Here is a 15,671-nt window from a genome sequence, read left to right on the forward strand (position 1 = left end):
ACATGCGGCATCTTGGGGTGAGGGGCAAGGGAGGGTTTGTATGTGATGGGAAAACTGTAGAACTTTAAACAGTACCTAATTTATGCACATCAGGATGAAGGTAATGCGATAAAACTCTTTGCCTGGGTTTAAGAAAAAGCATAGCAGATTGCTGTGAAGACTGTAGGCCATGTACTCCATTTGAGAACTAAACTGTCAACAAATACACCACAGTAATCCAATTAGGAAAGGCTTTTTGCATCCTGACAAGTGAGCGTAGGTTGAAGATTAACTGAAGGACATATCCTCCAGATAAAAATCAACCTATTGAAATGACCTCTTTAAGTGAGTCCTGTGAATCTGATATAAACTACAGATTTGCAACATTCATCTCCTGTGACTTGGTGACAGACATGGATGGGAATATAATCAACAGAAACATGACAATAATAGACTTCAGCATTTGTCTGAAATTTTTTACTGTTTTTATTGTTTCAGTTATCTTCTGCAGCAAGCAGTCATGCAGTTGTACTGGTCCAGCCCAGCAACATTTGGGTCCAGCCATAAGGCTGTGCTGTGCTGGCCCCATCCCTGCAAAGCATTAACAGCAAGCCTTGCCTTAAAAGTAAGCAAGGACCTGTTTTAATATGCACAGTAAATCTGAGACTTAAACACAGCAGCTGAGTGGGCATGCAGACTTCTGCTGAGAATCCATGTCGGGGAAAGAAACGTCTTTCACAGGGATCTCCCCCATGTTTCCAGCCATGGGCAGCCCAGGAATGGCCCTTCCTCAGCTGCTCTAGACTTGCCACCAGCTGCTTCTATGTGACCTGGAAGAGATGAAGATGCTGTGCCTCAGCTTCCCATCTCTTTGGTGAAGGGGACAGCACCCCCTTGCTCAAAGCAGTGACTCAAACCTGTTAGCAACTTGTAGAGAGTCCACAGCAATCCTTAGATTTGAAGTGTTTTGTACAAGTACAGCTTGCAATGATCAGACGTCACCATTCTCTGACAACATATATATGGACTCAAAAGCAAGAATTTTGCCAGGTAATACCTCTTCATCTAAATATCCAAAAATAATACTTATTTTCAGGAATTCAAGACAAAAAATAGATGTGGTTCTAAAAGGAGAGAAAGAAAGAAAAGTATATACCACAGTTGACTGCTGTGCTCTTTAAATGCAGCACGCACTGCCTGATAGCCAATGGAAGACTTATTATCCATGGCTAATTGCAATGAAAAGGTTGTATGGGTTCCCTATATGTTTAGACATGAAGTCAGCTCATGAGATGACATCTGGGGATCATTGCTCTTTGGTGTGAAACTTCAAAGCATGGAGAGTAAGATTTATGAGACACAACATCTCATAGTACATAGCTGAGTGGTAAAGTTCATAAAAAGAGAAACTCTTATAATGGCCTGGGTTGGAAGGGACCTTAAAGGTCATCTAGTTTCAACCCTCCTGCCATGGACAGAGACACTTTTCACTAGACCTGGTTGCTCAAAGCCCCATCCAATCTGGCCTTAAACATTTCCAGGGATGGGGCATCCACAGCTTTTCCAGGCAATCAATTTCAGTGTCTCATCACACTCACAGTAAAGAATGTCTTCCTAACATCTAATCTAAACCTACCTTCTTTCATTTTCAAATCACTTCCCCTTGTCCTGTGTCTATATGTCCTCGTAAACAGTCTCTCTCTACCTTTCTTGTAGGCTCCCTTCAGGTACTGGAAGGCTGCAATTTGGCCACCCTGAAGCCTTCTCTTCTCCAGGATGAACAATGAAAATTCTCTCAGCCTTTCCTCGTATGATAGGTGCTCCATTCCTGTAATTGTCTTGGTGACCTTCCTCTGGACTTGCTCCAAGAGGTTGATGTCCTTCCTGGCTTGGAACCTCAGAGCTGGATGCAGTGCTCCAGGTGAGGTCTCACCAGAGCAGAGCAGAGGGGCAGAATCCTCTCCCTCACACTGCTGTTCACCCTTCTTTTGATGCAACCCAGTCTGGCTTTTTGGGCTGCAGGTGCACATTACTGGGTCATGTCCAGCCTCTCATCCACCAGCACCCCCAAGTCTTCTTGGCAGGGCTGCTCTTTATCTGTCCATCCCCCAGCTTGTATTGATACCAGGGGTTGTCCTGACCCAGGTGCAGCACCTTGGACTTGGTCTTATTAAACCTCATGAGATTCCCACTGGCCCATTTCTCAAGTTTGTTGAGGTCCCTCTGATGGCATTCTGTTCTTCAGGTGTGTCAACCACACCACTCAGCCTGGTGTCATCTGCAAACCTGTGAAGGGTGCACTTGATCCCTTTGTCTATGTCATTGGTGAAGATATTAAATAACACTAATGATACCTCCAATGCTGTACGGACCTTCACTGGGATGCAACCACCCTCCACAAGCTTTCTCTCAGTAATGCCATACAGAAACTGCAAGGTAAGGCAACCAGGTATTCTCCTCTGAGGCACTGAGAAACAACAAAAGTTATTAAAAGATTGATAGTCAGCACTCTTCTACTTCTACTGCATTCAAAATCAGCAGAAAAGCTTCATTAAAAAATGTTAAGAGTTTAAATTCTGGAAATACTGCAAATCACCCAGCACTCTTAAGAACTGTAACTCTATTTAAACCCTTGAAACCAAATATACATTTTTTTTGAGAATTAGACCTTACCTAGATTTCATTTCTTTTTTATATAAAAGCACCTGGAATCCAGTAGCATAACTTTGAAGACCTAGACTAAAGGACACTGTTAAGGCAGCAGTGATACAATACATTTCAGTACCCTCACTGTGTTGCCTTAACATTTGTATGAGATATCACTCATGACCCATGAAGCTGTCACATGCCATGGACAATGTCCTTACATTCATGGGAATGTTTGTTAATGACAAAACTTCTTATTTGGTGTTTTGTACTAAAGACAAACTAGGCCACAGCAGCTTGAAAGTGCTGGTAAAGCCCCACAACCCTGTAAGGATAACTTTTGTTCAGCCTTGCTGTCACAAAACCATGGCCTTTCATAAGCTAAACAAGGAGTTAAAGATACAGTAAGGTACCTGTAGGAATCAAATTTAGATCTGCTGTACAGGATTTGGCTGTTACACACCTGTGATCCCATTGCTTCAGAGGAGTTGCAGAAGTGCAACTGAGAGTGGAATTTCAGACTTTCTTGCCCAAGATAAAACACTCATTATGACCACCCTGGCTGCCAGACTTCTCTACTTGAAAGCCAAAATTCCCCCAAATAAATCTCTCTGGCCTGAAAAATGAGAATCTGGTATCAGACCGAGCTGGGAAATCACTATCTGAAGAATGGATATAAGTAAAGATAACACAGAAGCATATCTTCACATGTACTTTTATGCTGTATGTTTGCAAGAGCCAAACACTGAGCACTTACCAAGCAATATTAATAGGAACTTCTGGCACGATGCTATGAAACCAGCTATAATTACCTTCTCATGACACAAAGTTAGAATTCACAGAAGCCACATTAGATGTCATGATTCCTCATGTCAATATGGTATCACAGATATAAATTAGGAGGAAAAAAAGTATAACACATAAAAGATCTCTAATTGCTGTATTTGATTACTAGAAGATTTACAACCACTTAAGATTTCTCCCCTCTCTGAAGTGAAATCCTAGGAGAGGTGCAGAGGATATGGGAAATTCTCTGATGATCTTTTTCCCCCTACAAACTACTCCTTGCTAGGGGTTATGCAGCAAAGGAGGCAGAGAGAATGTGATATGAGAACAGAGGAGAACTGTGGGAACATTAAATCTCTTCCTTATTTCAGAGGTTGTTGGCTTTTTTTTTTTTTTTTGCATTAGAGTGCTTTTATTCTGTGTCAATTAAATTTTACTCTTTGGGAGCATGTCCATACAGGAGAGCAGTCTTGGTGTCTGCTGAGCAGGACTGAGGGCATAGTGCTGCAGGAGGACCAAGCAATGGAAGGAGGCACTCAGGTCAGGGCAGGAATTGTGGGAATTCATACCCAAGAAGGTGGTGACTTATGGCCACAGTGGTCACATAGGTACCAGGATGGGGCTGGAAGTACACCTCATTCAGGAACTGCTGTGGCATCCATGCCTCCAAAATTGGTGTGGATGACATGATGCATTTACTCTTCATGGGGTTGCCCTCTGGGCAGTACAGACAATTCCACCTCTGTCCAAGCCTTCACCTATAGCTCACCTCAGCTGCTTCTGTAGCACTCAAAGGTACATGAAATAAAGCTAGAAAAAAATACATAGGCTTTACACAGTTCATTATATTTGTTTGGTTAACTTAAATCACATCCTTTAACCCTTTAGCTATGCACACAGCTCTCTGCCACCAATGGCACGACTGTTAGTGTGTACAATGTTTACTTCTCTACACTTTTTTTTATATAAAGAAAAAAAGTTCAAGGGGTTGCTAGTCTGAAAAAATACGATTAAAAATATATGTACTTCTTCACTCACCTCCTTACATCACAGGAAGTGAATTCCAAACCACCCTAACCTAGCCAGTAATCAGGTTTCAGAAATACCTTGTAGAAGGTCAGTTTACCTCTGTGCCTGTAACAGAAGACTCCTGAAGACAGAGAAACTTTCATCATGTATAAATGACTAACAATTACATCAAAACAAATGGAGTGCTTCAAAGCAGGGTGGAAAAATGGGGGGAAATTCCACTCTATTAAGATAGGACAAAATTATCTTCTAGAGGAAATAAATGCTATATTTTTAGCAGGTCACCAGTCAGATAGATTCAGTACAGGGTTATGATTGTGTAGTGATTTCTCATTGAATTACAGCCTATCTCCCCAGACAGATGACAGATCTTAGTATTTTCTTATAATTATTTTTCTGCATAGGCTCTTAATTGGGAAATGGAAACATGAGAGCTCCCAGAGAAGGATGCATGTCATTCATTATTACCATTCATATTTCATCTTTTACAATTAATTCAAAGTACTTTATACTGAGATGTTACTGCACTGAGTTAGTACCATGATAACATTTCAGTAATACCAGAAGGTTCCAACCTTCAGACTTAGTAACTTTCTGGTCATTCCTATTTATGATCACTGCATTTCGTGAACCAATATACACTGCTGCTATTGAAGCCAACCTATGCTATTTGCATATCAAATAGACATAAAATCTGGATTGCTGTAAACAATATATTTACATACAAGCTGAAAACACAGTATTATCATTAATAAACTGAACTTGAAAATGGATATAAACATATTTAAAGAAAGGATTAAAATCATAGGCAAAATAATAATTCTTAAAAGAGATTGGGACAAAATTCAATAATGCATCTTCATAAAATATTTCTAGTAGTTGACTACTTGTTGATAACATTTTCAGTCTTGTTCTGTAAAGCGGATAAAAATCAACCAAAATGGCCACCATACGTGGGTAAATGTGTCAGGTTTGACAGGCAAAACATCTTCATGCAACATGGAACCTAAAGGCACTAATGTAACATAAACCAATCATAGAGCAGATACTAAATTTCTACTGCATTCATTCAGCAACAAAACATAAATATTCAATAATGTTTTTATCAATTTATGGTAAAAGGTTCCAGAGCCCTCTTGATCATAGTTGGATGTGTTTTTCCCTGCCCAACATTAATGCAATCAAACTGTCCTTCCAAAGAAGAGGGTGTTTCATTGAAGTGCAGTTGACTCTGAAACCTAAAGACAGGAAAGGTATAAGCTCACTCCTTAACTTCTGATCACTTTTAATATCCTGGCAGCAGGATAGTTAATTTTTAACTCAACAACTATGTGCTGAAAATACAGTTACAGATCAAATCTTTCTTTGTATATGAATGTGCTTCTCTTATAAATATGTACTGTGTCTGTTCTGACTACAGCATTAAGTATTAAACATGTTCATCAATTATTAATACAAGCTTATTCTCTTTCATCTTGAAAGTATATTTAGCCTTTTTTCTAAAGATTTCTAGCAAGAGACTTTCAAAATGTGGTGGAATGCATGTCATTCCAAAACCTTGGACATGGGTGAATTAACTCCATTTATATGCATATCTTTGTTTAATGAAACTTCCTACTTCTAAGCATTCCTATTTACAGCATAATATTATGTAAACATTTTCAATGAAATCAACTGATCATAAAGTCTATTTTGTGATGCCCGATATTGTATGTATTGTGTATTAACGGATAATGGACTTTATAATGTATTTGACTGTGGAAGTCATTCATGAGCAGCCTGGCAGGAAAATTACTCCTCAACAAACACCAAATATTCCAGCCATCTCACAGCTCTACTCAGGGTTTCTCCCACTGGACAAAAAATTTGTCGGCATCTTCTTAGGAAGGTCCTGCACATATTTCAGAGAGTATCTCCTGTCCCCCTTCCTGGGGAAAGCCCAGTTCCCTTTCTGCCATGTCTCTTCTCCCACAGTCACAATTTTGATTACAGTCCTGAGAAAAAAGCCACAGAAAGTGAAGGAAAATCCTTCCACCTGGAGGGCTGGATCCACATCATCTAGATTTTTTTTTCCATTGAGACTTAAATAATTTATGGTTTCAATCTTTTATAACTTCAGCAGTGAGACGCAGTGTTGGGAACCAACCCCCCTCTGCTTCACCCCTTGTTTGCAGGGGTCACAGCAGACATTGCTGAGCTGTCAGCGTAAATTACAGCCGGCAGCACGTCAGTGTAGAATGCTTAAATGCATGTGTAATTTACATAAATAACCCCACTGACTTTACTGAAGCAGCAGAAAACATTCAGCTAATATTCTTTCGTAATTTCTCAGGAGTATCTGAGAAGCAGCACTTTGATCTTTATTAGCTGTCAAGTCCACGATGAGGCAAAGTACATTCCTCAGCAGGCTGCTGGAGACAGGCCTGGAAGCACCTCCGTCCTTCTGGAGTTTTATCTGGACATTTACAAACCAGACCTGACTTGCAGTATTTCCCCTAAGTGTGTATTATTGCAGCTTTTTGGGAACAAGATCAATCCTAATGCTCTCTGCTGGCTGATGACCAAGGGTTGAGGACCTCCTACAGAGGCTGTGCACCCCAACTATATCCTGGTATGTGGGGACTGCAGAGGGGCCTTGAAGGCATGCAAGACCATGAGCCAGGGGATGTGTCCCATCTTTTTCCTTCCAGACAAAAGAAATAAATTTTCATAACACATTTTGAGCAGAAATTCAAAAAGTGCAAATCACTTCAGCAGCTGGCAGTCCCTCTGCGTGACCTGGAGCAAGGCACAGTTCCTACCACCATGAACACACAGAGATATGGGACACACCCTAAGTGATGTGTGACACTCACAAGCCTTCTCCTGACTAGAAGGCAATGCCAGGAGTTTTTCTCCCTTTGACTAAGAATGTCAGCAATTTCAGCTTGACACAGAGCTGGCCTGGATGATGGTCTAACATATAAATCATGGGTCAAAGATAAGATAAACACATACCAGTGTAGTCCTCATAGCATTCACAAGTGTAGCCCCCTTCTCGGCTTCGACAAAGCCCATTGCTCCCGCAAGGGTTGGAGTAGCAGAGGTCAATTTCCGTCTCACAGTAGTCCCCCGTGAAGCCCGGGGGGCATCGGCACCGCAGCCCGTTGATGGGGTGGATGGGGCGGAACAGGACAGTGTTGGAGCTGATGAACGGGGCTGAGCTGTCAAACTTCAGGACAGAGACACACTTCATGTAATTCTCACAGGGCTCGCGCAGGCAGATGTTGTCGTCGAAGGGCAGCACCCTCTGCGTGGAAATCATGGTCAGCAGGGTCCTGTTGAGGTAGATCTGCTCCTGCAGGTCCTCAGAGGGGAAAAACTTGTTTCGAATGCCACCAGGGAGCAAGGCTGAGAAAGTCACATTTAGGATATTGGAGCTGACGTCCGTGTCATTTTGGATATTGAAAACAAAGATGCCGTCCTTGGCAGTGGAGAGCACAGTTGCCACCCCCTCCACAAACAGGGACAGGAGTGGAGAAAGGAACCTCTCCTGGGACATGTTCTCCAGCCGCACTGTGATGCTGTTGGTGAGCATGTCATCCGTGATGATGGTGACACGCAGAGTGCAGACCGCTGTGACACTGTGGACACCATCTGAAGGGAAGAGGGAAAGATAACAGTGATGTCAGAGAGCAGGCTTCAACCTATGGACAAGGAGGCTCCCACGATCTCCTGAAAATAAAACAGACCTGCAAGGCAGTTCAGGGAACTAGGATGGGAGAGGGAAATGTATCTGCCTTCTGTAGTGATTACCAATGTCTTTACTCAGGAAAACAAAATTAAACCTCTTAAGGATTGCAACTCAAAGGATCCAGGACATCTTGAAGAGGCCAGAACATCTGGAGAAGATCCCAGGCAAACAACTAGCAAGGACTAGTGAGGAAACAGTCTGAGAGCCCCATGTGGACAAGGGGAAGCCAAGAGGAAGGGGCCTTTCATGATTGTGACTGCTAGTCTGCAACTGGTGCTGGGAAGCTGTCACTTTTTACAGTACAATACCAAAATTATCTTCTCCAGGTGTGGTCTCAGGCTTAAGGAGCCAGAACTATGCACAGACAGAGAATTGTGATCAGACCTTCAGATATAAGTCATCTAAGGAAACAAGCCTTCACATCTGAACATCAGAACTTCTTCATTCTTCACACCTAGTTTCTTCAAAATATTTTATGAATATTAGGAAAAAATATTAAATAAAATATGCCTGCAGTGAAAAGCAGGCATTTAAAAACTCTTCCATTGCTTTAAAGCATTTCTGATATTGCTGTGGCTGTTCCACAATAAAACCCCTAATTATATAAATATAGCACTAATACATACACTGGACTGAGAGATGCTGCTGTAAAATCTTAGTACACCCTGAGGCTTACAGTAGTGCTGTAATGTGTAAAGTCTAGAGCATTCTATCATTATAGAACATAATTGTGACACAGCGAGTGCTAGAATTAACTTGAATTAAGTTCAATGCGAGCATGGAATGGGAAGTTGCATCATCACTGAAATCAAACCACTTAGTTTAAATCTGTCTCCTTACTAACATTAAGGACTCATTAAAATACAGATTGCATTACAGAAAATTGGTTAGTATTAGAGCAGCATCTAGAAATTCCAAGAGAGATCAAGACTGGCTTCTCATAGGAAATGTTCCTTCTGGAAGACCTCACTGTGTAAATAAACAACCAGAAATGAGGATGAGTTCATCTCATGAGAGAGATAAATTGGTTTGAGTGGCCAGCATCAGTCCCACAGTGAGGTTAAGAACCGAATCTAGTTCCCCTAGGTCCCAGCTCAGTGCCATAGTCTTATCCTGAAGTATCCCTGAAATAATCATTACACAAGTAACCTATTACATTTATTTCAATTCAACTACAAGATACATGCAGAAATGGATTTTTAATCACATCAATGTAAAGGAACTGCATTTGAATCAATCTAAAGCCATCATGAGATCAAAAATGTAATAGCATAGACTGCTAAAGCATTTTGCTAAGGTTTCTTATCTCAAAGTGTGAGTTTATGACCCATTACTGTCATGCAGAAACAGAACAGAAAAATAAGAATGGTTTCTTTCGTATTCACTGTCACCACCTCAAGAGATGTTTTGTTTTAAAAAGAAATGTATTGTTGGAAGATTTTTCCTCCAGAATTACAGTAGCAATATTGTAAATTACATTAACCAAATAGCTTTTGACTCCCTCCTCCTGATCAGGTTGTCTGTAAAAGCTCAGCTTTTACAACTGACTTTTTTCCACAGTGAAGCAGCTTTTAGGCAAACAGAAAAATCTTTTCTCCTGTGTGCTACTTTAACTACTGCCTGGCTAAAGCCAGTCAGGAGAGGTCATTGTTTGTGGTGATCCGTCTGACTTCTCCCAGGTAACAAGTGAGAAGACGAGGAAATGGCCTCAGGCTGAGTCAGGGGAGGCTTAAACTGGGCATTAGTAAAAATTTCTTCACCATAAGGGTGGTCCGGCATTGGAACAGGCTGCCCAGGGAAGTAGTAGAGTCACCATCATATTTAAAAGATGTGCAGACGTGGCGCTTAGGGACACGATTTAGTGGTGGACTTGGCAGTGCTGGGATAACGCTTGGACTTGATGATCTTAACAGTCTTTTCCAAAGTAAACAATTTTATGATTCTATGTTCCCCTCACAGAAGCTCACGCACCAGCTTTCACTTTCTCCCAAGTTTGCAGAAGTCTTTATCTTCTCTCCTTCAGACTCATTTTAGAAATGAGTCTCAGAATGTAGTCTCAGCCTCCATCAAGACCCAAAGCAACCTCTAAAAATGATCCGTAGCCACAATCCTCATTGCAACCTCCTCCTGCACGGTATGTGGATTTCTGGCCAACAGACAATACAGGACACCAGTATTTTCATAAATGACATCCTCAGACTAGTTTACCCACCTCTGTCAATTGCACAGCTCATTCCCCCAAAGGCCAGAAGTAGAACAAACTATTTAATTTTTTTTTTCATTAAGCAATTGACATTTGCCTGTCTGTCCCATAGGGTGCCTGAATTATTTTGCTATTTGTTGCACAATACACCACAGAAGTTCTCTCATACCAGCAAGAATGCTGGACAATGGGTCCTTTTTTAAAGCAAACACTATGATCTATAGTCCATGGTATGTATAGTAAGAAGACAAAATACGATCCACTGTTGGACAACACACTAGAGTCTACAAACTGTCATAATCAATATCAACTGTCACAATATGCAAGAGCTTCCCAGCATTCACAACAGCTATTCTGACACAGTTAATAAATCACTGGAAAAAGCCTGGTGTCAGATACCACACAACCTCCTTGTTCCACAGGCAGCACAAAAGAAAACTGGGCACAGACATATAGCTGCAAAATGAAGTTGTTTTTTAAAAGCTAGTTTGGCTTTGTGCAGCCCTGTTGCAGAGCATTAAAATAAAAAGAGAGTAAAAAGGAGCTGAGCATGTGTACTATAGGCAACAAAAGAACAGCGCAGCTATACAGCCGGCTGGACAAGCACCTCTTTCACATCACCAGCGAGGCTGAGAGCAGCATCACGGGATCTGATCATCTATTCATTCAGAAACTCAAGGAAAGTTGAAACAATGTGGTTTTATGGGACCAACTTAGTATCTATTCTACTTTCAACAGACAACATTCGCTTGGAGGGCTGGAACAAGTGCAATAAAGAAAGTGGAATTTTTTGTCTTTACTGGGAATCGAATTAAGCCTTAAGTACCCAATAATGTATGTGTTTGGAGATTTACAAGTGAAATATTCCATGAATGTTTAAAATGTTTACTGCCAGACAAGTCAGAAAAATAACACTAAGAAGTAGTATTCTATGGAGTGGTCTCCATTACTTCATGGCCTCCACTGTCTGAGATGCCTACCATATGCAGCTACCTGATATACATGCACAACCAATCTGTTGTTCTGCTAAAAAGGCTCTAACAATCTGAGTTTTCAGAGGTCTTATGATACAGCTTTAAAAAGGCCCTACCATTGTTTTGGCAGGTACAAGACGGTTTCAGTCAGGGGTGTGAAACACCCTTCAAGCGATGCTACTCAGGAGAAACTCTGGCTACACTTTACTCTTTGGAGCAGACCTTCACACAGATGAATGCACATATACACAAGGCTTGGCTGTCACCAGTTCTCACAGACATCATCTGCTGGGCTTCAGCAAACTGGCTGGATGCAAGAGTCTTCCTAAAGGAGTTCTAAACATTCAGATCATATTGGCAGATGGGATGTGCAGGCATCTTGTTAGAATGATTTGAGCAGACTGCCTTGATCTTAGCAGCCCAAGCCACCTGAGAAAAGGGAAACACAGGACAGAACAAGGAGAAAGACAGGATTCAACCAGTCCTTTTTATGGGCTTGGCTCCTAAGCCCTTGTACCAACAGCTTTTGTCAATTTGTCCTTGAGTTTTTCTTCCATCAGACAGGGATAATGGCACTCACATGTACACTGTGAAGTAGTGGGTGCAGACAATGAAATGCTGAGATGCTGGGGTAATGAAGACAACATAATGTCTTAAAGAAATCATAAAAGGTTCTTTTAAAAGCTGTTGCAGCCAGGTTTATCAAAAACAAGGCGGAAAGATGAAAATAAGACTCTTAAAGTCTCAAAGACCAGTAAACAAACAAAGACTATTCTGGACAGCCAGGTGACTACACCAAAAATGTTTTAATCACAAATGTGGTCCCTGCACCCTGAATTTTTATCCTGGCAATATTATTTTATGTATACTTTCCACAAAAGGAACCTCCAGAAGGTGGAAATCAAAGCAGACTGTTGTCTTTTGTGTTACTGTCATTGCTGAATACGATCCTTAAAAAGAGAATTACTCATCTTCATCCTCCATCAGATTGATGAAAAGATTTAGTAGCAAACATGTACCCTGACGCATTACAAAGAAAAGAGAAGACAGCAAGGCTGACAAAAGCTTGAATCTCTCTAAAATACATAAATAACTAGAGAATTGACTAAATAAGCATTGCTTCATTATTACCTTTACTTTACAACAAACCTTATCAAATCTGAGACTTTAATCTCAGCTTTCTATCTTCTGGCAGTCCATAAACCAAAGAATTTTATTATCTAGAAATGTAAATACAGCAAAGTTTAACTGAAATGCATATTTGGCAAGGGCAGCACCTGGCCAAAAAAGGTTCTTTTGGGGTTTTTTTCAGGCTTGCAGAAATAAAATGATTAATACTTTTTTAGCTTATTACTTAGAAAGGTCTTTGGGCTAATTTTGAAAGCTACATATTTTATATAAATCCTTTATCATCAGAGCTTTCTTTCACAGATATAGCAACCCAAACCCATTCTAATTCTGTTTGATAACACATCTGGAAATAACAGATGCCAGTGTTTATGACAGCCATCCAAACTCCTTAGCTAGCAAAACATAGAATAAGGACACTCCATAGGTTCAAACAACCTCTTGCTCTTCCCAGCTCGTAAGAAGCCACCATGGACATGGGTAGTAGTCACTGCTTGGTAACGTGGCTTGGAATGATCAAACTTCCATCCCCCATTTGCTTCCAGCCATGTCTTTAGATATGGAAGTTAAAACACACCTAATCCAGCACTAAGCCTGGAATTACTGAGGAGGATGCCATGCTTTTAGTGTCCTCTCCACTGCTTGGGTGTCATTAGCACATTAGTAGCACCAAGCCACAGAAATGGATTTTGCAGATCTGGCACCCAAACCACACTTCCTGCTGAGCAAACAGCAGTAAAAAATCAGCAGATATCAATAAAAGTGAGACATGCAGTCCTGCCTTAAGCTTTAGTTTGCCTAAGAAAGCCTGCAAACATTGGAGGGCTGAGTCCCCTTCCTTGCACTGTGCTCCCACCACCATGGAGACAATTTAAAAATGCACAAACTCAGTGTGTTAATATTATCCCTTCCAAACCATTGCTGTAGGTACTACAAAGCTTCACTTCTATCAGTAGAAATAAGAACTCCATGAGCATCCATAAGAAAAAGTCCTTACAATATCTTCTATGTTATGGAAAAGTTCAGGAGCTTATAGTGCACAGAAAATAACCTGAAAGAAAATTAACTGCACAGAAAATGGCAAGTGGAAAACTAAGTAAGACTGCTTGCCAAAACAGCAAGAAAACATTACCAGAATAGAAAAGGAAAATAGGCATAATTTACAAATACCCCACCTCAAGGGGTAGTGAGCAGCCCCACTAGAGAAGCTGCTAGAAGAAGGACAGAAACTGTGTGACCTCAGTTTGAGTGTGCCCTCAAGGCACCTTGGAAAAAGAAGTAGAGGCTGGTTTTGGCTTTAGCTCTTCAAAAGACCAGAGGGATGGCCAGTAGCAAATGTGCTCTCCACATCCCTAAGTAATCTCTGTTTTGAGGCAGGAATAGATCAAAGTGCAAATGTCTCTTTTGCTTGAGAAAAGTCACTCTAAATAGCGCAAAACCAGAAAAGTAACATCCATGAGAAATACTCTCCATCTCTTCCCTTCGTAAAAAAGTACACTTATTTGTATAACATCCTGTGTCTTCTTAGATAGGCACTAGTGAATTCTGTCAAAGCCTCCCTTTCCTCGGGATCAAAAACACCGCTGATGAGCAGTTCTGTATGTCAAGGTGGATGAAACAACATGGAGATGATTCCCTTTGGCCACATGAAACTTACGTTACTGATCTTGTCCCTTTGTTTCAGTCTGCCAGTCAGCTCCCCACATTTAGGAGCGCTGACTGCCAACACAAGTTGTGGGCTTTGGAAACAATATATAAAAATAATTATCTATCACAGTGCCAAAGCTTCACGCCGGAACCACTGCTCTGAAGAATGTTGAACCCCAGGTCTGCTCCAAAGCCCATTATGCCAACAGGAAGATTCCCATTGACTTCAGTGGGCTTCACTCCCTGTCAAAATTGGGCCTAAAGCCTAATTCTCTGAGTCATTGCCAGTGCACTCTCACAGAGCTTCACTCCTGACCTCACAGTCCCAAACAACAACAGTCTGCCAAGGAAATGGCTCGAGGTTGAAAAATAAATACAGCAAGAGCAGAAAGCAAAAGATGAGGGATGAGCAGGGCAAGTATGTGGATACCGGACACATGTCAAATGGACTGCACCTCCTGAGTTGCAAGGGCTTTCCTAAAATCAGGTATCTGAATCTGTACCTTGACGTCAAACCCATGCTCTCAATTTCCAGGAAGGATGAGCAGCTGAAGCCCCCATTCTGCAGTTTTGAAAACACTGGCCAACGTTGCCCAGTATCCTTTGGAGAAGAGAGGGTTTGGAATTGTCACAGGAAGAGGGAAGAGAAAGACATGTTACCTGGTGTTATGGGGGTATTTTAGATCACAGGGTGAGGTAAAACAGGAGGCAGCTGAGCCACATGGTGTTTGCAAGTACCTTGGCATACTCAGCCCTGATTGAGCTACAAGGAAGGGGAACTGCAGGAGGAGAAATTGTGCATAAAGCAACTGCAAATTCCCAACGTGCATAAGAGAAAAAACAAACCAATTTTGGCATCATTATCTTTAATGTTGCCTGTGCTGTTCAGGATTATTTACTTTGTACACAACACTGAAAAGAAAAAAAGCATATTTCAGTCTGCAGCTTGAACAGGGGATTAAGAACAAATTGATGCCAACTGGATTGCTCAACATTATACAAGATTGCTTTTCTGAAACCAGCACCTGCAAGCTGAGAAATCTGAAATGTTAATTGGGTTGATAACACTAGTCTGGGGGAACATTTCCGAAGGGTGGGAGGTAACACAAGTTGGATCTGCTGGCAAGAATAAGTACACTTGAATTCTAACTGCAGTGAGGCAGAAGATACACCTAACTTCCTTGAACACCCTCCCACAGCATCACTTCTTGCTCTTCAGGTACCTAATGCTCATGGGCTATAACTGCTGTGGGGGATGAGATGTGGGCAGGGGAAGCTGACAGGGATGCAGCAGCAACCAGGCGAGCAAGGAAACAAGTCCCTGTCCTGAGCAGAAAGTATAAATAGAAAGGATGATGGATACTTAGAGGGAACTATGATATGTGGGTTGTTAGCGTGAGCATGCTAACAACCAGCTCCTTACAGCCTATTTAACTGCTGAGATTTTCCTTCCAGCTAAAATGCAAAGTGATTTTCCTTCTGGGCTCTGCACACTTCCCTGTACCTCAGTTGTTTTGCCTTGTTAGCAAGGACCGGCCAGACTCCC

General features: G+C 41.5%; 1 protein-coding gene across 5 annotated transcripts in view; it reads right to left on the reverse strand.

Moving 5' to 3' along the window:
- The window catches only part of CELSR1 (cadherin EGF LAG seven-pass G-type receptor 1), a 167,923-nt gene that overhangs the window by 93,484 nt on the left and 58,768 nt on the right, over positions 1-15,671 (reverse strand). For all 5 annotated transcript variants that reach the window (XM_032688465.1, XM_032688463.1, XM_032688460.1 and 2 more), the window contains exon 2: positions 7,438-8,076. In XM_032688465.1, coding sequence (XP_032544356.1) covers positions 7,438-8,076 — 639 coding nt within the window. The remainder of the gene's footprint in view (positions 1-7,437; positions 8,077-15,671) is intronic.

The sequence above is a fragment of the Chiroxiphia lanceolata genome, chromosome 5 (genome assembly GCF_009829145.1).
Source record: "Chiroxiphia lanceolata isolate bChiLan1 chromosome 5, bChiLan1.pri, whole genome shotgun sequence".
In the NCBI taxonomy this organism is placed as follows: domain Eukaryota; kingdom Metazoa; phylum Chordata; class Aves; order Passeriformes; family Pipridae; genus Chiroxiphia; species Chiroxiphia lanceolata.